General features: G+C 46.3%; 3 protein-coding genes across 14 annotated transcripts in view; 1 reads left to right on the forward strand and 2 right to left on the reverse strand.

Moving 5' to 3' along the window:
* The window catches only part of TTLL5 (tubulin tyrosine ligase like 5), a 123664-nt gene extending 114341 nt beyond the window's left edge, over nt 1–9323 (reverse strand). For 7 of the 9 annotated variants that reach the window (XR_010440525.1, XR_010440523.1, XR_010440526.1 and 4 more), the window contains exons 1-7: nt 9205–9323; nt 8558–8687; nt 4856–4965; nt 3009–3091; nt 2119–2225; nt 1415–1545; nt 770–852 (exon numbers count right to left, since the gene is read on the reverse strand). Coding sequence is in view for 5 of the 9 variants with exons in the window: in XM_064714805.1 (XP_064570875.1) it covers nt 770–852; nt 1415–1545; nt 2119–2225; nt 3009–3091; nt 4856–4965; nt 8558–8637 (594 nt within the window). In the remaining 4 variants the exon portion in view is untranslated. Of the gene's footprint in view, nt 1–769; nt 853–1414; nt 1546–2118; nt 2226–3008; nt 3092–4855; nt 4966–8557; nt 8688–8828; nt 8874–9108; nt 9131–9204 lie in introns of those variants that run through there. The other 2 variants (XM_064714803.1, XM_064714802.1) reach the window with 2 other exon arrangements.
* Nucleotides 9324–9510: 187 nt separating this feature from the next.
* ERG28 (ergosterol biosynthesis 28 homolog) lies at nt 9511–12046 on the forward strand. Its single transcript, XM_064714871.1, has 4 exons — nt 9511–9727; nt 9917–10007; nt 11246–11364; nt 11517–12046. Exons 1-4 carry the CDS (start codon nt 9595–9597, stop codon nt 11594–11596), a joined length of 423 nt encoding a protein of 140 aa, XP_064570941.1. The 5' UTR covers nt 9511–9594; the 3' UTR covers nt 11597–12046.
* A 426-nt stretch (nt 12047–12472) lies between these two features.
* Nucleotides 12473–25139, reverse strand: part of FLVCR2 (FLVCR choline and putative heme transporter 2) — a 34567-nt gene continuing 21900 nt past the window's right edge. Inside the window, exons 6-11 of one of the 4 annotated variants that reach the window (XM_064714868.1) lie at nt 21849–21959; nt 21355–21460; nt 20782–20893; nt 19709–19764; nt 18051–18150; nt 12473–13988 (exon numbers count right to left, since the gene is read on the reverse strand). In XM_064714868.1, coding sequence (XP_064570938.1) covers nt 13963–13988; nt 18051–18150; nt 19709–19764; nt 20782–20893; nt 21355–21460; nt 21849–21959 — 511 coding nt within the window. In that variant the 3' untranslated portion in view covers nt 12473–13962. Of the gene's footprint in view, nt 13989–18050; nt 18151–18305; nt 18433–19708; nt 19765–20781; nt 20894–21354; nt 21461–21848; nt 21960–25139 lie in introns of those variants that run through there. The other 3 variants (XR_010440548.1, XM_064714869.1, XM_064714870.1) reach the window with 3 other exon arrangements.

Raw genomic sequence — 25139 nt, forward strand, 5'->3', positions numbered from 1 at the left:
AAATGATCCAAGTAGAGAACAGATGAGGCAGCATGACCCCTTCAGTGCAGGGAAGGCTAAAGGGGGTTTGAATGAGTGAAAACAAAATGACTCAACAGCCATTTTGCTGTTGAGCATATTTATTGGAATCCCCTCATGTGTTTGGCTCCAGTTCAGATGTATTTGTTATCTATGACAACCTAACTCCCTGCAAAGCTCACAAACAGCAAAAGGCAATACAACCTGCACATGGATTTCAAAGGACTATCCCCATTATACCTCAGGAAGGACACACTGGCTTTTAGATAACATAGCTTTAAAATTGATATACTTGCTACTCTATCAAGGTTCATTTAAACTGGTCTTTTTCATGGGCCAGTGTGAGACAAGGGGTCTGTTTGAGAACTGTTCAGGTCACACAGGGAAACAACTAAGGAGAGTTCTGAAAATCTCCACAAGGTAGCCTACTGTCAGCCACAAAGAGAGCATGAAGCAGCACAGCTTCCCAGACTCTCTCAGGGAGTACAAACTTGCTCCTAATAAGCTAAGACTTGCAGGCAGATTGCAAAATGAGCACAGCATACAAAGAGAAAGACTGCTTTTGGTTACAAAGCACAGGCCCAGGCAGGCCTTCCAAGCTGCTCAGGGCTGTTGAATTGCTCACCAATATATGGCTGAAATTGAGAGTAAGGCCAGTGTCCAGTTAGATCCCTCCATGCCTCTTGCCTGGAAGCCAACATAGTTCTGAAGGCACTGTTACTGAAGAGCAGCCCTTTCTGTGAACACTTACATTATTTATCAGGTAGACACCCCGACCTCTGGAAGAAGCCACAGGCTTCACTATCCACGGGCCTCTGTCCTTAGAATAGGTATCTGGTTAAAAGAAAACAGCACAAGTCCACAACATTTTCCATTCTGCTTATTAACAGGGGAGCAAGAATAAAGAATGCTGCCTATGGTAAACACTTTAGAGAACTCCACAAGGAGATCAACGTCTGCTTTTCGAATATGCTATTTCACCCCTGTGGAATCATTGCAATTATTACAGCCCCTCCCTGAAGCCCCCCATGGTGCTCTGATACATTCATTCTTCTGCCCTACGCCTCCTTTTGGCACTTCTCACTTCAGTACCCCCAGGCACTAGGCAGTGATATTGTGAAGCTGATCATCAACAACACTGTGCACCTAACTCCTCCATTTTGGAATGTTAAACCCCACATCAGCTTTTTGCAAACTTACACAGGCATGGAGTAAACAGAACAGCAGAAATGACAAAGAAATCACATGGACCTTTTCTACTGTCTTCCCAGCTTCCTCTAATTTTGTTACCTTAACTACTGGCATGATCAAAAGGCTAGGATATTAAAAATAATTCCCCTCCCCCCACATCCCATTATTTTATTTTACATCTGGGCATCATCATCCATTCACTTACTGCAGAACTCCTGGTACTCTGTAGGGAGGATAAAGGTCTGAGGTAAGATATGGAATGCCTTGAACCCATGGGTGAGCTGCATTCGGCAGACATTCTTGTACAGTCTGTCCTTCCGTGTCAGTTCATACGACCTGGAGTCCCAAAACAAGAGACTGTCGGTATTTATTCCCCGACATTACAGCAACCCTCTGTCCTAGTTACTGAAGTATCTGTAGCTTTGTTAGATGTCTAAGCCCTAACCTGTCAGATGTCTAAGCCCTAACTGACTCTCAAGCTTTACTGCCTCTACCTTATGGCTGTATTAATATCCTTTCTGGCACTTCTTGCAATTCCCAAGACAGACTGAAGCACGGCAACCTGTTATAATGATGGTTACAAACTAACTGGTTACAACAGTGGTATATAAACTAGCAGGGCACATAGGACCATCCCTCTAACTAAAAACTGAAGCCACAAATAGTTTATCATCAAATAAAGAAAATAAAATTAAAAATCCAATATTTGGGATACAAACAACATTTTAATAGATATACTATTCCCTAAAAACCCCCAAGACCATTAAGAATGAGACAGCAGTGGCACTGGCCCAATCTGTTGGGATTTTACAGTACCACATATGCTCTATTTTTTGGGGGGGTATCTATGTTCAGATTTTTGCAAATCACCACAATGATGTTCAACAAAACATGGTATCAAGGCCTTACCTAGGGAAATGGTTGACTTTCTGGACATCTGTAAGGGAACGCAGCAAGCAAGGCTTCAAGTGTGATCCTGTCCACATGAGATTATAATCATTGCTATTAGGGTGAACCTAAAAAACAGCATAGAAAAACACCACAAACAAAAACATTGACCTAATGAAAAGCAATGCCACCTTATCCCTAGATCTACAAGGCCAAAGCAACTCTAGCCTAAGAAGTCTCCTCTACTATCTCCAATATAGGGGCAACTCCAGCCAAACTGCTACCCTAAGGTATTCCCAGGCTGGGAAATAACCATGTCAGATTTTTTTTAAAAAGTTGTGAGACTGTTATTTTCATAGATGGTTTAAACACAGTTTGTAAAGCAGCTTTAATCTCTTCAGGAAACTTGTCAGATCAATTCCTTGAGTTGCTGTTATTCTGAAAAAAAAATTAAAAAATCAACCCTACACATCTCTCAATTGTCATTAGCTGCATACAGGGCACTCTTTAGAGTAAGACAGGCACTAGAAGAGAAGTGTGAAATACTACATCAATACTTCTGAAATCTTGTAAAGGCTGAGAAATTAAATCCTTCAGATTTTCCCAAGGGTGTGATGCTTTAAAAGCATCACATGACCAAACTTCAGCATTTCTTTTCTCCTGTTTTTGAAGGCTGAAGACTAATGGGTTCTCCTTTGAGGGAGCAAAATGACCTATTTTCAGTCTGACTAGCAGAGTACAATAAAAGACAAAACAAAAAAACCTCAAGGGAGGCCACTTCCACAGCAACTTCCTGGTTCTAACCCTGCAGGATAAAAAAAAAAAAACAAACACACACACAAAAAAATCCAAAAACATTACCATCACCTCCCAGCCCAACACAAAATCAGACAGAAGTTTGTTGCACTCACCTCATGGAATCCATGGGCAGTCAGAATGCTCCGAACCAGCCGGCTGTCTGTCCGCACAATCTTATAGGACATGTGGAAGCGCTCTGTGAGGAGGCAAAGAGACACAGGATTAGAGTCTGCACCTGGGAGAATAAACCAAAGTCATGCTACCAAAGAAAAGGACTCAGACAGTACAGCTGCACTTAATTCACAGAGAGTAGCAGCACATAAGAGGCAAAGGGAGATAGGAAATGCCAACATCAGCATCACTGAGCCGACATCAATCCTTAGCTATAATATAGTAGCATCGCAGAACCCCATCATATAAAATAAAGCACAGGACAGCCTAAAAAATACCCAGACTTTTTTAAATGTTCCATTATATAGACTGCTTTATAACACTCCAAACATTATTTCAGATTTCCTCTCTAGTCAATATTGGTATTTCTATCTAAAGCTAATTATGTCTAATGCCCCTCATTGATATGGCTTGCTTATGTGATCATTTCTTAGATCCTCAAAACCCAAAATAAAGCACTGAATTTTTGTTTACGTCTCATTCACCTGTACCAATCTTCCAACAAATAACTGCAAATACAGTAAGAAATGAAGTAAAAAGTATGAGGAAATAAAAACTCACTATGGAAGAAGAAGGTCATAAAAACAAAGGCAATAAGCAGCCCCAAAGGTATAACATAAACTAAAAGCAAGTAGGAAGACTAGAGGTCAGTGGTAATATAAAAGGATGTGGCAATCCAAAAAAGAGTTCAAAGACAATAGATAAAGAAATTGCAACACTAGAATACAGAACTGCCTAGAAAAGGCAGTTTACAAATGAGAATAAAAGGGTGAAGATTAAATTAAACTTACAGAAATATGTTCTATCAACAAAAGTAAATCAAAAAAGCAAGAAGTATCATAATCAGGAACAAGACAAAGCTGGAGGAAATTTAACATGTTGCACTATTCAGCAGTAAACTTGTTAAACCATGTGAGAAAAAGCAGAAGAGACCCCACGCTGCAGTAAAAATGTAAGTTACAATTACCATCAGCTTCTGGCATCATCCAAGTATGTTTGTAACTCACATGAAAAGGATCAGGAGTTTCCACATATAAAACACCTTCTCCACCCCTTACCCCAATGAGCCAGAAGCACTTTTGCTTGGATAGGATATTAGAAACGAAAGCACCAATTACCTAAGAAAGGAAAAGCAAGAGAAGAAAGAAGTGTCAGCACCTTCACAAAAGGGAGCTGAGTACATATTAGCTTTTCTCCAACTCAGCAAATCCAGAACAAGCTCCCAGCTGTACACACCCACAAGTATTAACTTTTCAAATCCAAAGTGACTGTTTATAACACCCAGCCTCTTCAGAGGCTCTCCCTTACTTGACACTAGACAGATTTGGTCTCCCAACTCAAGTGCTGCCAGGAACCATTTGTTTATGGCCTTCTAGGGGTTGTGAGGCTGTAGACTCAGATTTGTTATTACAGCTTATTACTGTTCAACTGTGAGGCTGGCTGCTTTATCTCCCAGCGAAATGCTCTCAAAACTCACAGCAATGATTGATTTTAAGGTCTTAGCTATGGTGAATTTGCATTCTGGTTTTAAGCCTGAGCATGGCCTCCAAGTTCAATTTGCAAGCAGACAGTTCCATCTCAAAACACATCAGGATCCAGTGGAGGGACAGACACTATCACATTCACCAACGGATTAAGCACTTCTGAATGTCTCAGTGGTCAGAGACTAGAGAGGATTCCAATTTCCCACTATGTCCTCTTCCCACCACAAAGTGAAGGGACCATCAGGTAAGAGACTTTTACTTCATGCCTTCAAGCCTTTTAAAAGCTGGCACGTAGTAGCACCCACCTCCAATTAGACGGAGGTAGCTGTCCTTGGCCAGAATGGCTTCAGCATGAAACACCAAGACAGGGACCCGCCTGCAGCCACCACCTGTCCACTTGATACATGGATGACCTCTGCAATGACAAGACAGTCAGTATAAACAACTGCTGAGCCTCATACATGCAGCAGTTAGTTACAACAATGACACAGCAATTCTCCATACTTACCCACCTAGCCTCTGGACAGGCCACAAGCAAACATGCTGGGGAAAACAGTGGAAGATTGGTGAGGAGAACTGTAACGATGCCTGAGTGACTTACAGCTTGGGTGTGGAATAATACAGGTGACATACTAACTGTTGTCTTTGTGTGTTTCACAAGCAGAACCTCCGAAGTCAGCACAGCACTGCAACAGACTTCAAGGCACTCTATCAAACGTGCTTGAGACTCCTGCCCTATGGTGGGCAGGGTCAAAGCACAGTGGTAAAATACACCTGCAAGAATCCCTGAAAAATGAGCAGCAGCTTCAGTGATTCTCTAGCAAGGACCAAGCTCCACAGTGACTGCCTCTGCTTGCTGCTTTGGGGATCTCTCAGTGAGCAAGGTAATGAAAAGAAATTTACTCTCTGCATTTCAGATAGAGTCTTGTGGTTGTCCCTAACCCCTGCCTGTGCTGACTCAACACCCACACATGCTAGGCATCTCTGGTGGTTCCAGGCTGCACCCCGGCTAGATGCCAGGCACCCACCAAAGCTGCTCCATCATTCCCTTCCACAGCTAGACAGGCGAGAAAAAATTTACCAAAAGACGCATGAGTCACAGGCAGGGAGGGATCACTCACCAATTACAGTCACAGGAAAAACAGACTCAACTTGTGGAAACTAACTGAACTTATTACCAATCAAAATCAGAGCAGGATAATGAGAAGTAGATCAAATCTTAAAAACACCTTCCCCCCACCCCTCCCTCCTTCCCAAGCTAAAGTTTATTCCTGAATCTCTACCTCCTTCCCCTCAGCAGTGCAGGGAAATGTGGAATGGTGTTACAGCCAGTTCATCACATGTTGTTTCTGCCCCTGCTTCTTCCTCAGGGAGAGCCCATTCCCTGCTCCAGCACGGGTCCCTCCCACAGCAGACAGTCCCTCACAAACTTCTCCAGTGTGAATCCTGTCCACAGGCTACAGTTCTTCATGAACTGCTCCAGCATGGGTTCCCCCACAGGGCTACAAGTCCTGGCAGCAAATCTGCTCCAGGGTAGGCTCCTCTCTCCATGGGTCTGGAGGTCCCTCCCAGGAGCCTGTTCCAGTGCGGGCTTTCCATGAGATCCCAACCTTCTTTTGAGCATGCCCTGCTCCAGTGTGGTGCTCCTCCACGAGCTGTAGGTAGATTTCTGCACCCCCACAGATATTCATGGACTGCAGGGGCACAACCACCTCACCACGGCCTTCACCACAGACTGCAGGGAATCCCATCTCTGGCACCTGGAGCACCTCCTTGGCCTCTGACCTTAGGGCTGCAGAGCTCCTCCAGTCACATATTCTCAGTCCTCTTTTCTCTGGACCAGTGGCAGGTCCATATTGGAGCACAGGCTCTGTCAGACACAGAGGAAGCTTCTAGCAACTTCTCACAGAACCCACTACCAGAGCCCTCCCATTACCAAAACCTGGCTACACAAAGGCAAGACAGCACCCTTGGTACTCAGCTATAAAGGGAATTTCCCAGATCACTCTTTTAGAATTGGTCTTGCCAGTCTGAGTTCTGTTTAATCTTGTTTAGTTCTGTATTTATTTTAGTGGGTACAATTTAGGAGAGGCCTAATGAGCTTTCACAGCTACAGTTCTCTGAATTTATAGCCTGAAAACAAGATCTATAATTCATCATAAACCACAATTGCTGGTATCCACACAACCAGACCTTGAAATGCAGGTTCCAGCCTCCAATTTTAGAACTGCAGATCAGTGCAGTCAGCCTGGCTGTAATATTGGAGTCTGAAGTACAGAAAAAAAGCAATAATGCAGAGTTTGAGAGACTAGAACAGACCTGGCTTAACACAATGGATAAAGCTGTGTATTCTTCCCTTTTAATTCCTGTCAGATACAGTGGAATGCAAGACCAGAATTCAAGAACAATGCCCCCCAGTGCACCACTTAAGCTACAGGCTCTGAGATGCAGTGATCAGTTCTGTACCAAACAACAAGAGTACACTGGAAAATATCATCTCCTCAGAGGAATTAAGGACATAGAAAAAAAAACCATCAAGACCTGTTATATCAAATCCTAGGATCACAAAGAAAAACTGTCAATCTCCCTAGGCAAATAAAACTCAGGCTGTTTATAAACACTGCACAGGGAAATTAAAAACATTTAAAAGTTAACTTTTTTTAAAACAGGAGAAAACAGAGACTGAGGGGCTGGAGAGACATGTCTACACTAACAAGAAGAAATACAAAGACTGACAGTGATATACAAAAGCATTTGTCTATAGAATATGAAAGATCATTGTCTGCCAAAGGTTTGGAGAAGCTACACAAGACAAAACACCTCCAACACTCAGAACAAAGGAACAGAGATAGAAGGGCAACTTTCTGATGCTAGGACAAGGGTTCTTAAGGGTAGCCTTGGTCTTCTTAACGAAGCCACTGCCATTATCAGCCAGACAAATTAACTTCACAGCACTCCTACCTCCTTCGGCTACTTCTACAAAATATTTTTTTTTTTTAATCTACAACTGGGGTGTAATTAGCTATTCAGATTGGGAGGGACCCAAGAAGCTTCCAGAACTTACACTACAGGCCAGAGCCTTATGTAAGTGGAAAATGAGCTGAGGCAACAAGACAGGAGTTTATACTAAGCCTGTCCTGAGGATTTGCAGCAAGGCTCAATCCTCCAGGTGACAGTCATTCATTCCTAGCATGACCCCTGGTCACTTGATGCAGACACACTGTTACAGCTACATTCCAGGTGAAGCTAGTTCCTTTCCAGCCACGAGGATCTAGCAAACCCAAGCCAACCACTTGCTATGAAGCAACAATCCTCTAAATGTCTTGAGTCACTGTAGTCTGCAGCTGAGCACTCAGTCACACTGTGCATCCAAAAAAACCCAAACAGGACACAGTGAAGTAGGTCCAGGAGAAACTAAAGTGATTCTGCTATGGGAAAGAATAAGGGAGCAATTCCTTCACAAGCAAAGCTAAAAAAGTTACTAAGCAAAGATGAGCAAACATTATGACTTGTTACTAAGAAGAAATAAGAAGAAGTAAGAAATATGAAGTCTAGGAGATGAGTTATCACAAGGCAGGGTATAAAGCATTGTATATCAATCTACTGTACAGCAGATTTCTAATCTCTGCAGCAGTAAAAACTAAAAAAAAAAAAAAAGCTACAAAAACCACACAAACCTCTGCCCCCATAAAACCACACATGCCAAAAAAAAAAAAAAGGACAGATATCTTCAAAAACATTCCCCTTTTAGGAACATGACAGAAAGAAATCCATGAAAATATCAACTTCAGAGCAGCCAAAGAAAAGCTGCACATCCAACCCTGATGAATGTGGGGGTCTTTTAGGTTGCAGATGTAGATAGCTTCCCCACAGGTTTAAGGCCCAAACAGATCATCTTCTACTTCATAGGTAGGAAGGAAAGGAATGCATCTGTCTTTTCAAACTACTACAGATCCACCAGAAAGCACAGAGACATAGACACAGTTCAGAGGTTTTTTCCTACTTACTCCAGTGCATCTATAGGATCTTCTTCCTCCTCTGAGGATGAGCCAGTTTCCTCCAGATCTTTAGCCATCCCAACTGGCATTTCCTTTGGGAGTTTTCATACAGCCCAGTCCTAGTTGCAAGAGCAGTTACCTGCAATACGGATTAAAAGCAGGAATGAAGAGCTGAGCAGGACAGGGAGAGCTATCAGGTAAGTACCACCTCCTGCCAGCACGGATTTCTCACAATACTTTTAACCAGTCTGTTATACATCTGCGATTTGTTAAACATCACCTCCGAGCCACGCGAGTGCAGAACGCAGCATCACCTTCCAGCAGCTCATTCCGCACCTGCCCGTGAGAACCACCCGGGCACTTACCGGTAACGCGCGTCCCGTCCCCGCCCCGCCCCGCCCTGCCTCGCCTGGGGCCGCAGACCCACGCCAGGCCGGCCCAGCCCAACGGGAACCGCCGGCCCAGCCCGGCCCGCCGCCCGGGGACAGCCGGACTCCGTAACGCCTCCACCGGCGCAGGAGCGGCGCTCGGCCCGGAGGGGCGGCTGCGGCCCGGCCTACCCCGCGCCAGGCTAAGCACGGCGATCTCCGGCAGCCCCAGAGGAAGCAAGAGCGGCGGGGAGCACCCAAGGCAGCGGGTCCCCGTGCGAGCCGTACCTGCCCCCGCACGCTGGGCCGCGCCGGGCCGGGCGCACAAGGCAGCCCCGGCCCCTCCCGCCGCTTCCCCGTTACTACAACAACCGACGGGCGGCGGCCCCGCCCGGCGCGCAGCCGCCCCCGCCGCCTCACTGCGCAGGCGCGCTCGAGCCCGCCCCCTGCCGGCGCTCCCACCTACTCCCGCGAGGTGGGCGGGGACGGGGCGGGCGCGCCTCCCACGGGGCGAAGGATCCGATTGGCGGGAGGCGGTGTTACGTGTCGTGGCGCGCGCATGGAGCGGCGCGCGGCGCCCAATCGGAGCGCTGGGCGGTGGCGCGGGCGGGAGTGCCGTCGGTAGCGGGCGGGGACTCGGCCCGGGCCCGGCGGGCGCGCTTGGAGCCGGCCGGGAGGATGAGCCGGTTCCTGAACGTGCTGCGCAGCTGGCTGGTGATGGTGTCGGTCATCGCTGCCGGGAACACCCTGCAGAGCTTCCGCGATCACGGCTTCCTCTCAGAGAAGCTGTACACCGCCAGCCCCGGCCTCGGTAAGGGCCGCGCCAGCCGCCCTGCCGCCTGGAGGCCGCCCTCCAGCCGGGGGCCTTGGACTGTCCTCGGGGTCCCTCCTCTGGGGCCCGGGAGCTGCCCGCTGCCCCGGCGTGCGCCTCCACGGCGGGACGGGGGGTGGCAGGCAGGGCCGTGCGTGGTGTCCATGTGCTCCCTCCTTCTTTACGCAGTGAATGGGCTCCAGGCTCGGACCTTCGGCGTCTGGACCCTCCTGTCATCCGTGATCCGCTGCCTCTGCGCAATCGACATCCGTAACAGGACGTATGTAAAGCAGCACCTGAGAAATCCATTGGTTTGCTTGCTAGACACAGCCTGAGTTTAGGGGGCGGCACAGAGGAGGGGGGGAATCAAAAGCTGTTCCTGAACTTTCGATAGCGTTGACAGCATTCTCGTGAAGAAGCTCAAATAGCAGTGTGGGATTTGTGCGGTAGCTGCTGCCCCCTTCTTCCTCTGTGGGGGGAGAGGCTGCGCCGCTGAGTTCTGTCCTTAGTCAGAAACAGGTAGATCTGAGAACCTCTTCCTTCTCTTACTGTCACCAATTTCTGAGCTCCAGCTTGGAAAGCATTTTCTGAATGCCGTTGCTGCTCTGTTAATTAAGCAATTGCCAATGCTGTGGTGTGACTGATGCTCAATACTTTTACTATGACAGCTCAGCTAAAGACTGGGACAGTTTTAGGTGCCCCATTGCAGTGGTCTGAACCAGTTGCTTTCTTTCCTACACTTACCTGGGGCTGACAGCAAGGCCCGAGGGGCAGCCTGATGCTGAGTGGGACACACACCATTTCTCCCTGTGCTAACAGAAGAGAGGGGTTTCTGAGAGGGATTTCTAAGCAAGATGACTTGAGCTCTCTGCTAGACAAAGCCTTTATTGGAGGTTGCTAAAATGCTTTTGGCAGTGCTTACCTCAGCCCTGCAGCAGAAGTCACTGTTCACCTGGCAGTATGTGCTTGGATTGCCCAGGGTTATCCAAGGCAGGGAGGTGCAGGGACCAAACAATGTGTTTTTAGGGGGTGGTGGCAATGCCATTTATCAAGAATCAGTGGTTTCTTTGAGGAATTTTATCTTACATCTCTTGAACCTCCTCCCTTTTCACCAGCCGTGGCCCATAGAGGGTAGCAGAGCACAGGTGGGAAGACACTGGGTGATGCAGCCTGAAGTCAGCCAAGTCCTGCCACCCTAGTTCTCTGCTCATCCTGTTCTCACCTTCTTTATGTGTGTGCACATACTTCTCATTTCACTGGTGCCCTACTCGTGCTCTTCACCTTCCTTCAGGCCAGATAATGCCTGTGAATTTCAATGCACCATTGATCATGCTGCCCCATTCTCCTCTCAGCTGTTGCCCAGGGAGATTTTGCACCTCACTAGGCAAGGGACAAAGTCCCCTCTGTGCTGACGGTGAGATCAGATATGACAGCATGCAGGTTTGCCTTTTTTCCCACTCAGCCATATTCATGCCCATAGTATGGTACGATAACGTGCTTTTTTCTGCTCTTCAACAGCCTCTATCACATCACACTCTTTACCTTCTTCTTGGCCCTTGCTCACTTCCTTTCTGAGGTCTTCATATACCACACTGCAGCCCTGACAATTGGAGTCATGGCACCCCTCATGGTAGCAAGTAAGTAGAGCTCTGTATCCTCCCCCTGCATGCTCTCCTTGGAGCTATGACAGCCCAGAAAAACTGCCCGTGCAGCTATGGGCTGAGAGGAGGGCATGCCTCATCTCTTGTCCAGCATTTTCTACACAATCCATCCTCTATCCCTGTCACAGGTTTCTCTATTTTGGGGATGTTGATTGGACTGCAGTACCTGGAGGTAGAAGCACTATCACAAAACAAGAAGAAAAACTGAAGTTGAGGGCTTTTAGTGGGTCAGTGTCATCTTCTGCCTTCACTGCCAGACTTCCACGAAAGCTCAGCTGAACTTCTCCAGGACACCAGTCCCACTGGTGGGTCAATGTTGGACTCTGTCAATCACTGTCATTACCAAGTTGTTTTTGTCTTGTCCTGGCAACATTTCAACTGACTGATGTCAAAGACCAAGTCCCAGAGGAGTTTGTGTCAAAGCTTATGGGAGGCAGTTGGTGACTGAGTCCCTGGGTAGCAGGCAAAGCCTCTGGCATGCCCAGAGCACTAAGGACTTCTCTCCTAGTGTGCCTGTGGGGACAAGGTGCAGAACTATGCAGCATGTGCTGAACACTTTGGACCAGAAGGAGAGAATGGATGCTGGCCCAGGCATTGCTGTGTAACTTGCATGTGTGTGTTCCCCAGGGGCCATTTCTAATAAATGAGAAAAAACTCAGTGGGCTTTGTTTGTCTTTCTGCTACACAGCAGTGGGTAGAAGAACAGAGCCAACAGCACCTTCCACTGTATGCTGCAGAATATATAATCTCTCTTTACAACAAACCTACCTTTCCCTGAGTCCTTGCCACAGAGTTCCAGGTCTGTATAGCAAGTTATAACTACAGAAGATGGAGAAAACAGGAATAGGTTCCTTAGAACTAGAAAAATAATGCCCAAAACAGTGAGCAGCACACAGAATCTAGAAAAAAACCCAGCAGGAACTCCTAGCTGGGAAGATAATTCCCATGCAGAAGAAAGAGGAAACAAAGGAAAAGAACATAGCAGTAGCACCGGGCAGAAAGATGATTCTTCTGTTCTGCAGAACATTTAATGAGCCACATATAGACTGTTTCCAATGATTTAATATGAATACATCAGGTTTCATTGCACACTTCAGATGTTTATATTTTACATTAAAATTTCCATTGAAAATCATTCTGAACCCCCATTCTCAATCCCAAACTAGCAAAGATAGGAATTCAATCATAGAATATGCGGAATTGGTAGGAATTTATCAGGATCACAGTCCAACTCCTGGGCCTACACAGGACCCCTAAGAATCACACCATGTCCCTGAGAGTGTTGTCTAAGCACTTACTAAACTCAGGCTCTATCAAAATGTAGTGTATCAAAAAATGTTAACATTTCACCAAAAAAAGTTTTGTCAAAAATAGTTTGTCAGAGAGGAATATTTTTAACCATTCCACCTCAGTACAGCTTTTGTCCCCTGCCTCAAATAATACATAAGTAACAGCATGATTTAAGGCATATTAGGACACTTGATGTCTCCAGCAGGGGTGGGATGCTGGAAAGGATGGAGAAGTGATAAAAGGATCTATAGTTGTGTTTAGAAGATAAACAGCATACAGATGGGCAGTGTCTATAAGACACAAATGCTGGTAAGTAGGCACCTTCTCCTCTGTTATCAAGTGAGAAGCTTCCACACTGCAGCAAAGCTGGATTCCATCATACCCCTCTCTGTGGCTGCGAAGAGCAACACAGCCTTGGCTGGTTCTCTCAATATAACACTTCACAAAAGTTTGTATGTAATGTTGAAACATGCAAAAAGCACCTTATTGTTAAGGGTGAAGACATGGTCCTCAGCTCAGGGAAATAGTGGTTTGACTCACTTTTGTTGCTAATGTAGTGATGAGCTAGATTTAGGCTGCAGAACTAGTCCTTGCCTCAAGCTAGAAGGCATATTGGTATCTCTTAATTACTCCTGATATGTAAGATCATCAGGGCAACCCCAGTGAATTCTGAGTAGAAGTTTATCCAGACTAAAGTGCTTTATGTGGGAAAGCCAAATAATAAAAGAAGAGCTGGCAGCAGCTGGTGCACTGCTTTGCACTTGCTGGTAATGTACTGAGGCCTCTACTACTACCTGTGCAACACAGAGCACCATGGGAACCAGGGCAGAGCAACCCCTTTTCCCTAGAGCCAGCTCTTCCAGGGCTGCTCACAGAGTTAAATGTGATCCAGCTTCTGCCTTCCACCTCACAGCCACATGCAAGGTGCCACCATCATGCTCAGGGTTAGCCTGGTACTGTGGCTTTTCTCTCAGCACAAATGCTTTTTCCAAGCATACATGGTGGGACTGGGAAGACACAGCAGATTTTCCCAACTTTTCCTCCCAAACACCAAAACAGCATGATGCAAGGCTAAAAGCGATGAAAGCAACCCCCCTCTTGTTTTGCTCTTTCACACTTTCCCCAAGCAGTTCACAGGGCTCCTGTCCTGAGGCTGCTCCCTTCCCATGGCATGCATGTGACAGGAGGATGGTGCAGGTAGAAAAGATGGGAATGAGGGGGGCTGTATCTCCCAGCTTTGCCACCCCTTCATTTCACAGCCGTGATTCCTCAAGGACTATGGGATTAGTGTAGGCTTCTGGCAGCACTTTCTGCAAGTCAGAGAAAAACAGTATGGTTAGGATCCTGGCTTGCTAGTTCATAGCTCCCTACTACTGCAGAAATCCTCAAAGAAGAATCACCATCCTCAGAGAGTGCTGCTGGTTCCCTCTTCCTTCTCTTGCCACTTAGCCTAGGCAAGGGGCACTGGGGCAGCAGGGCAGTGCAACATCCAACTGTTTAAGCTACTTGCTGTAGTCCTCAGAGCACTACTGTGGTCTGCTAATTCACTGTGGGGCTGATACCACCGGAGGGATCAGACCCACAGCCAGCTCACCAACAACATTTCACTGTGACACAAGCTCAGCTTCAAGCATGAAGCTGCAGGGCCAGTTCCCTGGGCAATGGAAAGTGCACTCCATGCCATGAGGCAGCACAGTGTCTGTGCAAACACCAGAGAGAACTTGCTTTCTTTGCATCCTCAGGAGGCTCAGCACAACCACTAGTTCCCCTGTGTTCTTACTCCAGCCTGTTTGAGGCCTCTTCAACTCCAGACACATCGCTTATCTTGCTCTTCTTCCAAGTCTTTTCATCCCCACCCCCACCACCCATGGAAGTGCTGGTCCCCTCTGTCCTGCTTCTTCCCTTTCCCCAGCTTGGATTTATGGCTGAGATAATTCCACAGAGCAGTGCCTTCTTCAAAGTTCACTACTCATATCTTAAAGAGATGTAAGAAATAAAGAGGCAAACATACAAAAGATTTTTTTTCTCCATAAATCCTGTAGAAGAACTAGCCTAATTTCTTGGAACCTTAAGATGGAGCAAGCTTTTCCCAGAGGAAAAGCAAGGAAAATGGAGACTGCTGCCCAATTACTACCCCATCCTCAGTTTCATGAAACAGCCAAACTGTTGTAATTCCAGTTCAGCTTTCCTGGGTGGAGTTTGACAAACTCAGCTTCTGAGTCTTTCTGGGGTGTGTTAGGATTAAACTTGAGACTTTTTTTTCCCCTAGTGGATTTTGGAAAGCATACTTTTCAAGTTCTAACTCTGCTTACAGTGAGACAGACCAGCTGTCACCAATTCAGAAGACAGCACACAGACTTGTAAGTGTTAATGTGGAGTCTCCTGCAGCCTGGGCTCTGAGTTTACTCACTGTAAGGCAAGACTGATATCTGAGGCAGAAATCAGAGGTGCACAGGAAAGAGATTCACATCCCCAGTGCAGTTCAAGAGAAATCCAGGCAGCATGGAAGGAAGAGATAGGAAACAGTCTCATTTTGAGTAGGCTCTTACACAATCTGTAGGTGAAAAGGTTTTACAGAAGTCAGCAGCAATATCCCAAAGCAGAGAGTGAGATAAGGAAAGCATCAAAGACATGTCTGAAAGCAAAAGCCAGGAAATGCAAAGAGGGAACTTCAACAAGCAGGAAGGGTGGGGGGGTGCATGAAGTGGTGCAAGAGGTAGGAATAAGGGGAAATCCACACTTAGACTTCAGAAACTCCACCAGAATACACCATGGAAGCACTCCAGCAACTCAGACCAGGTTCCCCAAGCACCTCTGGGGTTTCAGCACCAGTCATCTGCTGTGCAGCTATAGGAGCAGAGATTTAGATCAGACAGTCTGCAGGGCTTCACCACCTTTGGAAAGGAAAGCTTCTCTCACAGCTGTGAGTCACAGTACTGGAAAAGGGCATTCAGATGGCCTACCTATGGCTTTGGGACAGGAGAAGGCTGCCTGCCACACAGAAATGGAGTAGGGAAGTTTGGGAAGCAGAGAATGGGTACACATTGTTTGTGCCTACTACATAAAACTCCAGCATTTTTTTATTCGCAGTATTTCACTAGAGGCTAAGCATGGTACAGCTTCCAACAAAATCCAGTAAGCTACTGAGGGTGGACACTTGTCCTAAACAAACCATGGAAGATCAGCAAAGGTACTTTTTCTTAATGCAAAGGGACAGTACAAGAAGGTTTGCATGGATGCTGCAAATCACAAGCAAATGAGCACAAGCAGTACACAGCATATTCATGAGTATAATGTGCATGCTCAATCAACTGACACTACTACGAAATCTTAAGGCACAACTCTGGAATGTCTTCAGATGCATTTACAACAAAGGCAGCACACAAACAACCTCATTGTCACGTGAAACAGGCATTTGATCCAAGTATCCAGAGATACAGAAGGCTAACCCAGCTGGAGCTCTGGGAACTGAGGCAGAGACAAAAGTGGGGAGGATTGTTGGGACCACATTACAGCTTAATTAATAGAGGGCAAGGTGTACACAAGGCCATTAGGTTCATTTAGTCTACTAACTGCAACACTTGTTTAATTATAACCACAGCAGATGAGGGCACCAATAGAGGAAAAACTGCTACATAGCCAATGATAAAGTGCTTGAATGGAAAGTGAGATCTGCACAACTCCACAGCTCTGCATGCTCTGGAGGCTCACAACTGACTCCGAGTCTTCTCCTTGCAACAGCCACAGAATTGTTTAAGCTGAAGAAGACTCTTAAGATCACCAAGTCCAACCATTTGCCCAGCACTGCCAAGTCCACCACTAAACCATGTCCCTAAAAACTGCATCTACGTGTCTTATAAATACCTCCAGGGATGGTGACTCCAACATTTCCCTAAGCAGCCTGTTCCAGTGCTTGACAACCTTTTCAGTGAAGAAATTTTCCCAATACTCAATGTAAATCTCCCATGGTGTAACCTGAGGTTGTTTCCTCTTGTCCTGTTGCTGATTACTTGGGAGAGGAGACTGACCCCCAGCTCACTATGACCTCCCTTCAGGTTGTTGTAGAGAGTAAAAAGGTCTCCCCTGAGCCTCTTTCTCCAGGATAAACAATCCCAGCTCCTTCAGGTGCTCCTCACAGGACTTGTGCTCCAGATCCTTCACCAGCTCCATTGCCGTTCTCTGGATATGCCCCAGCACCTCAATGTCCTTCTTGTAGCGAGGGGCCCAAAATTGGACACGGGACTTGAGGTGCAGCCTCACCAAGTACAGGTGGACAAACCCTTCCCTAATCCTGCTGGCCAAACTATTTCAGACATAAGCCAGGATGCCACTGGCCCTCTTGGCTACCTGGACACACACTGGCTCGTGTTCAGTGGCTGCTGACAAGCACCCCCAGATCTTTTTCCAACGGGCAATTTTTCAGCTGCTCTTCTCCAAGCCTGTAGCACTGCTTGAGGCTGTTGGGACCCAGCTGCAGGATCCAGCACTCACCTTGCTGAACCTCATAAATTATCTCAACCCATGGATCCAGCCTATCCAGGTCCCTCTGCAGAGCCTTCCAATCCTCCAGCAATACTCCTGCCCAACTTGGTGTTTGGTCTGCAAACTGACTAAGGGTGGACTTGATCCCCTCATACAGGTCATCAAGAAAGGCATTAAACAGGACTGTCCCCAATACTGAGCCTTGGGGCACAGCACTGGTGACCTGATGCCAGCTGGATATAACTCTATTTACCAACACTCTCCCTGCCCATGGGACCTTTCCTCACACTTCCATCAAAGTATAGCAGCTTCATGATCCCTGCAGACCATGCCCTAATCTTAGCAGGGTTAGGGCTGATTTTCCCAATTGACTCACTCTGCTTTGCCTGTTAGTCCTGTTGGCTGTGGCACTGTATGATTCACACAGTCTATCACACCTTGAAAAGCAAAGGGTAGCATGGATAACTTAGTAGACCAGCCTGTGGCACAGAGGACAGTGTACATACCACCCCAAAACCAATTCTTTAAAGGGTTCCTGGTATCACCTCCAGCCAAGAATCTGGACTGTGAAAATGACAGAGAAGTGACTCCAAATGTCTGCACCTCCTCTCCCTAACAAATGCCTGACAGTTAAGTTCTTAATCTGCTCCAGCACCAGGCTTTGCTTTGCTGCACCTAGCTGAATCCCTACATCTCTGTCTGACATGAGTCTAGGGGGATCTCCACTCTGTTCTTGGAGGCTGTCTTGTCCTTCCTCTCAGCTGAGTACCTGAGAAGACCAGAAAGATTCTTGATACTCTACAGCCATTGCAGTCACCCCAGAAATGCCATTGGCTTCATGCCTGTGACACCCTGGGAACATTCAAAGTAGATTGGTGCAATTCTCCTACCTTGGTGTGTATAAGCTAGTGAGCAGGAGTGGCAATTGATGGGGTTAGATTTACAAGCTACAGTCCCATAATCCATGATCTGATTGCTGCCTTGGAGTCTCTGTAATGACAGTCACAAGTCAGAAAATATGGAGGCAAGTAGGAAAAGAAATTAAAGCGGAACAAAATAAGGAAGGGAAGCAGGCAATGGAAGAAACCAGTCAAATCACCCAAGCATGTGTAAGGCAGCTGTGCCACACAGAAAAGCCCCAGTACCTGACTTTGCCAGAGCTCTCCACAAAGGCAGCACACAGCGCCCAAGCCCAGCTGGCTGATCCCCTGGCCGAGGCTTCCATCTTAAAGCAGAATACCAGATTCAGCCTACCATCAGTCAGTTGAGCACCTGCAGTTGGTTGTTAAGTTTGAGAATACTCAGGTGAGCTCAGCCATGTGGAGGACACATTTGAAGGTGTTGGTGGGGTGTGCAACATGACTTCTGAGCATGTCTCCTCAGGGGGAAGGAGCTGCCAGTGAAATTTTTGACTGACTGAGACCTGTTATCTCACACACATCTCTCTGGCTCTTACTACTGTCAGTTCTGGAGACTTTGAGGATTATAAAACTGATGTTGCACCACCTTTGCTCTGGTTGCAACGCTCTTCCCCATGCAGCAGCAAGCTCTTGCAATAGTACTCAGACTGAAAACGATTTATACTAAAAAGGGCTTAGGCAAAAAACGTACAGTTCATCTGATGAGAGAAATGTCTGACAAAAGCTAAGGATCTACTACTAGAAGGCATCACCTTCACTGCCAAATGACCTCAGGCCCTTTCCTGGGCCTTCCACATCCATGTTATGAATTCAGCTCACAGTGCCACCAGCATTGGAGAAGGGCAGCACTGTCTTCTGAGTAGAGCTGACTCAAGACAGCAGAGAACTGAGATTTTCACACTTTTCTAGTCATGGTTGCTGATGGTCACCTGAACATTGAGTGATATCTCTGCTAACACCCTAGAAGAGGAGCCCAGAGTAATACAGAAAATAGCCTCAAGGAACCAGTCCCCTCCCTTTCCCTGCATCTTCTGACAGTATCCACTGCAATTAGTTCACCCACGTGCAAACAACTGCATTTATTGCACAGTACATTACACCCCAAGCTCTGGTGTGCAAGTATGAACTAGCAGCCTTGTCAGCAGCACTATGCAAAGTGTGAGCAGCCAGGTTGCTCAAGCCCTCACTTAGGCTCTGGCACCTTAGCTTCCTCCAGTCACATACACTGAACCCCACTTGGCAGCTAAGGGCAAGGAGTAAGGGGAGTAACCTAACAGCCTAGGGGCCTAGAATAATAGTTACTCAGCTCTACAAAAGAGCAAAGCACTGAAGGCCTCAACACATTGTCAAGGGAGAGAAGCAATCACAGCACTGCCCTACATCTGGCCCTAGCTGGTATGAAGATGTGTGAAACCCTGCAGAACCCCAGAGCCTACAGATTCTGCATGACATTAACACTGAGCAAATAGAGGCCCCAGCAGCTGGCAGAGCTGGGATTACATCCAGTTTGAAAATGCCAATAAAGAGCTTCCCCACAAGCCACCCCTTTTCCTAGAAAGGGGAGAGGTAGGGTGCTGTCCTGAGCTAAAAGCAGGGGCACAGCAGGTATTGAAGGGAGGTTTACTCACTGTCTGTTCATTTTCCAAATTGGCCTGTTGTCTTCGGAGATCAGCCTTAATGAATGCTGGAACAGAGGGAGGAAGAGAGATGTGAAGGCAGTCAAGTCACCATGCAGGGCCCAAGTCAATTTCCCCAGGCCTCAAAGGAGCAGCAGAAGCCCCAGAAGAGACAGAAACATATTACAATGAGCAAGAGAAATCACTCTCCTGGATAAGGCTGAGAACACCTGAAACAGGCAGGATAGAGATTCTTTATTGCAGCTTTAGAAGATGCAACTTTGAGACCCCAGCCAGAGTCAGAGAAAAAAGCCTTGGCTCTTCTTTGTAAGCAGAGCAGATGCTTAAAGAGGAACAGCACTGCTATGGGACTGCTGTGTGGGTTCTGCCCTTTCCTGCAGGCGCTGTGAAGCACAGACAGATGACTCTTCAATGAATTAAGTTGAAAAGAGGGTACGTTATTACAGCACTGGACACGTGCAGAATCATTTCCAAAGGCATGTGCAAAAAAGTCCTGCTCTCTATTTATCCAAAAGATAATACAATACACAATACAAAAAAATACAAGTTCCTGCTCTCTATTTATCCAAAAAAGTTTTACACACTCAAATGGTTTCCAGGACGGTTTCTACAATGCTTATTACATAAATATTAGCTCTTGCCTGGTATTATAATTAGCTGAACATCCATTACAGCTGTGCAATTGTCCTCTTTAATTGGGTCAGTGGCCCTCTGGGGAGGAAGTAAAATGTCTTCCTCATGGTAAACTCTTAATCTGTGTCTAGTTGGCAGGGCTCCTTGACTTGCTGGTGACAGTCCAAACCTCCTCTCATTCTTAGAATCCAGTGGTATTTATGGTTCCTGCACTCTTACAATACTTCATTTATCACCTGTCATTGCCAACCTTGTTTCAGTTATCCCCACCCAGTATCAATTAGTTTCCTTGTTAAGCTCTAATCACAGCATATGATCTTTGCTAATTACATTTCTAACTTAACCCCTTGACTCAACTGCACACAAAAGCCTCCAACAAATGTGCCAAGTCCAAGGCAAAGTCAGAGCAGAAGACTTAAAATATTAATTACCTGTCATAATGGTCCCCAGGAACAGGACAGAACAAAGCAAGAGGTTTCCTGCCTTTGTCCCAAAGCGATCCATGATTTGCCCTTGGCTAATGGTCAAGGCAATACCAAAAATCTACAAACAAAGGTAATGTCAAGCTATACTGCTATTATAAAGCAGCCCAAACTCTTTCCAATCTTTACCAAAGTATCAGAGCATACAGGTCAGTCAAACAGTTGGCCTAATCAGGCTAAAGGTTGGTTATAAACACATCCAGGGGCATCCTCTTGCAGCTAATGGAATGACAGATGACCCTGATGGGTGGAATCTCATCTCTCGCTGGAGACGAACCAGAACTCTTAAGAGCTATGTTGGAAAAGGCAAGGATGACTGGCACCCTGAAGTATTTTCTTAAACAGAATGAGTGCCACTACAGAAATGCCATGAGGAACATCACTCAAAAAACCAGGTCCCAGGCTGCTTAGATCTGCAGTACATTACACCATAATGGACAAGAAATAGGACTCAAGGCTTGGAACTACAATTTAATCTCTCTGCCTAAAAGGAGACAAGCAGAGGGAAAACAGCACACCTACCTGTGCTGAGACATTAAGGAGCCCTGATGACGTTCCTTCTGATTCTGGGTATGTCAATTCTGCAGCAAACTCAAAGCCCAGGGGAAGGTATCCTGTCATGAAAAACCTGTAATGAAGTACACAGAAAGGAAGACTCAGCAACTGCCAAAGGAAGACCGAAGAGGTACAGTATAGACCGTAACTCGAAGCAGCATTACCCCCAGCACAAACAGCCATGCCAGCCCACATGCTTTTCACTCTTGTCCACTGTCATCTATGGGGCTGTGGGTACCACTTGCTTCCCAAAAGCTTCCACTTACCTGGAACAATTAAGCTGAGCAGGGTCACAATGTCCCTCACTCAAATGAGACACATACAAGTGAGAGATGGGAAGGGCAAATAGGAGCCATTCAGATGCCATGGCTCTTCCCAGTCCCTCCCACAACAGGAGTTCTGCCTCCCTGCTTATCCCCTCCCATCACATGCTGAGGAAAGCAGCCTGCACACGGACTTACCCCAGCAACCCAGCGGTCACAAAGACCACCCAGAGGTGGTCCAGGCTCAGAGTGAAGGTATAGACTATCATTCCCACCAGAGACATGATATAGACAACAAGCGTTGTTTGCCTGCAAGAAAAAGCAAACAGGGTTTTATTTAATCCAGTCCTCCTTTTTGCCCACAGATGTTAGTATAGCTTGTAGCACATGGGTAAAAAAAAAAGCATTTAAAAGTTGCACAGTCTCTTGGCACTCATACCCAGACAGAGGAAATGGACTGACAGACAGCATGGAAAGGCCTGCACACAGAGCAGCACAGCAGAAGAAGAAAGATCCTACCACAGGTTGACAGGTGCCTGGTCATATATGGTACATGGCACTTGAGGGAGAGAACAAGAGCCAATTAAGGAGATCATTAATCTTTCTTGGGCATCCTCTATACTATAGTCAGTTGAATATACTTACTTATAAGCAGGAACCAAGGAGATCAAGCACTCACAAGTAGGAAAGTAAAGAGGGGTCAACACTGCTAGAGTCTTATGGGCCTATATTTTTCAGTGCTGTCTGAAACAGCTTTCGTTGCTGCTCCTTTCTGTTGTTTAAGCCACCTGCTGCATTTGGAGAGGTGACATGCAAGCCAGGTTGCCCTCAGAGCCTCACCCTCAAGCCACGCGAGGCTTGAGGGTTCATTCAGCCAACAGCAGCTGAGGCACAAGCTCTTGTCTGGGTGCAGAGGAGACCAAGACACCCTGTGCTCAGGAGGTATGCCAGCCACACCCTGGGAACAGCCAAACCTGCAGCCAGGCCGTGCAAGGATCATCAGTGAGCTCAGCACTGCGAGACACAGGCAGCAGCCCAGGCCAGCTTCCACCACAACATTTAGCAACTGTCATCCTTGACTACACACCAAGAAAACCCTTCCCACATTAAAAAAAAACAAGGCTCTTTTTAGTACAAGAGGCAGCAGTAAGTCTTCCCAGTACATAGTTTTGATGAGGAGAAGGAGGGAAAGGAGGAAAAGGTAAATACTTTACCTGACTGAAATTCCACCACGATTTTGAAAGCAAAACAGTTACCAGAGTCGATAAAACCTTTTGATCACAATCTTTTAGGAAGAAGTTACATGTATTACCACAAGCTACTTGTGTACTTTCTCCCAAACTTAAGTCTTAATCCATTAAAGAATGTGTTTGATATCAGTTCCTAGAATTCCACTGAAGAAACTAAATCTCAAACTATTTTCACTTTTCCTTTTTTAATGTAAATGATCACTGTCAAAAATCTAACCCAAGTATGCAGTAAGTATTACAATGTGTAAGAAAATGTTTCCAGTACACTGAATTACTACAGACAAATCCAGACTGTTCCAGCTAAGGTTCTCTCCTCCTTCACTGCTGCAATGACTGCAGTCAGTGGGGCCCATTCTCACCCAAACGTAGGCCTGAGAAGCTAATTTCAGCCTTCAGCTATTGATCCATACTTACAAGGTTCACCAAGCTCATTTAATATATTGAAAGACTAAACAACATGCTGTGGCAAGCATGTTGTATATTTTTTTTTGTAAACTTGTTGTGTATCAAAGGAGCAGTTAAATCTCTTTAACCTCCAATGCTGTATCATTTCTAGAGTATGTTCTTTCCAAAGTTTTCACTAAAGGAAAAATTCAGCTGTGAAGGTAGCATAAAGGGACTGCTTACTTCTGTTATAATCCATTGCAGAGAGCTGCTACATGGTTGGCACAGTTCCTGGAGGCTGCAGAAGGAGAAGAGCTGAAAGACCAACTGAACAAACAGCAGCCCCAGAGAGTGAAAGAGATGCAAGCAAAAGCTTTTTTCTGCGCAATACAGGTTCCTCAGGTATGTCCCATGAGTTCTTATGCCTCTCATGCCCTGACAAGCAGCCATGGAGGTAAGAGATGATTAGGAAAGCAGCTCAAAGCTAGAATTACAGTTCTGTACTTGGGTACATGAACCAAGTTTGAACTGGGTGCTCCTTCCACAAGCAGGAGTCTCCAAACTACATAGCAATTAGTGCTAAAATACTGTGCAGGCCTCCAAGAGGTGGCTGCAGCCTTTGGTTGAAGTTTAGTCACTGCCAGCAGGGACACGCAGCCCATGGAGTTTTATAATTTTTTTTTCTCACCACAGCCAGTTTGGGCTCAGTGCAGAGGTCTCAGGACAGTCACACAAAATCTCACTCAGTTTTCTAGGCTTATGGTTCAAGTATTCCAAGGGATTTGTATCTTATTCAGTGTCATGACAGCCGCCACGTGTTGCACTTCACCCTTCATCTCCAGGCAAAGGTGATAAATGAGACAGTGACCAGATGTGGTCAAGACTTTGTTTCATATTGATGCTATGTCATTAGTCAAGCTGCAAGAGAGGAGTTCAGTTCCCAGAACGTGCTGTGCCCCACAGAGAGCTAGAGCAGGCAGACTCATAGCTGCAGGCAAACTCTTGAAGGAGTCCTTCACTGAAACTGCAGAACTGTGTAGACGACAAAATGGAGAAAACTGATCCTGCCGGGGGTACCTCATCTATCAAGTTTTCCTGAGTCATTAGGCTGCAGAAGGACAAAATTATCAACAGACCTTTGTAAAAGAACAAGACCACAGGCTTGAATGTTGTGGGAAATACAGACCAGGAAGCACCCTGAAGCCATGAACTGCTGCCTGCTCACCACACACCCTCACAGGATCTGAACAAAGAGCAGTGAATGCAAATCCTGCTGGAGGAAACAGCCTTAAGCACACAAGCAGACTTCTCCTAAACCTGAAAGGCTTAAGACTTAGACTTCAGCAAAACCCTGCTCCCCTGAGCATACCACTGATGACAAGAAAAGGAGATTTAGAGCTCAGCAGTCCAAGAAAGACACAAAATTTTGAATAGAGTTTAACTGAGATACTGGAAGACACTGGTGCATAGGGAAACAAAATCCCCTGGGGAAAGACCCAGAGGCAAAGCGTTCTCAGGAAGTGGCCTTTGACACCCTGTTCACTAGAGAACAAGAATACTCTGTAGCCATAGGAGCACTGGGGCATGGAAAAATGCCCAGGTTTAGCTTAATAAGCCTCTTATCATAGCCATAAATCTCATGGGAATGAGAAAAGCATAAAGAAGGAGAAGCAGATTCACAGAGCACATCGGCACTGCATTCTGGTGTTTTTAGCAACCTACTGCCATGATGGCTCTACAGGGACTGACAATTTTCATTGTCTGGAACAGGGAACAGAGACTGTCCACTTAACAGGCTAATTAGTGCAGTGAGTACAAGCTGGAAGTTAGGCATCCTGCCACATTACCTTAGAGA

Source organism: Zonotrichia leucophrys, chromosome 5, assembly GCF_028769735.1.
Source record: "Zonotrichia leucophrys gambelii isolate GWCS_2022_RI chromosome 5, RI_Zleu_2.0, whole genome shotgun sequence".
Lineage (NCBI taxonomy): Eukaryota > Metazoa > Chordata > Aves > Passeriformes > Passerellidae > Zonotrichia > Zonotrichia leucophrys.

What these genes read in the sequence shown, in the direction of transcription:
- ERG28 (XM_064714871.1), top strand. Translation starts at nt 9,595, where the DNA reads ATGAGCCGGTTCCTGAACGTGCTGCGCAGCTGGCTGGTGATGGTGTCG. An exon ending in ATCGACATCCGTAACAGGAC is followed by an intron (nt 10,008 to 11,245) that starts GTATGTAAAGCA and finishes GCTCTTCAACAG; the next exon opens with CCTCTATCACATCACACTCT. An exon ending in GGCACCCCTCATGGTAGCAA is followed by an intron (nt 11,365 to 11,516) that starts GTAAGTAGAGCT and finishes TCCCTGTCACAG; the next exon opens with GTTTCTCTATTTTGGGGATG.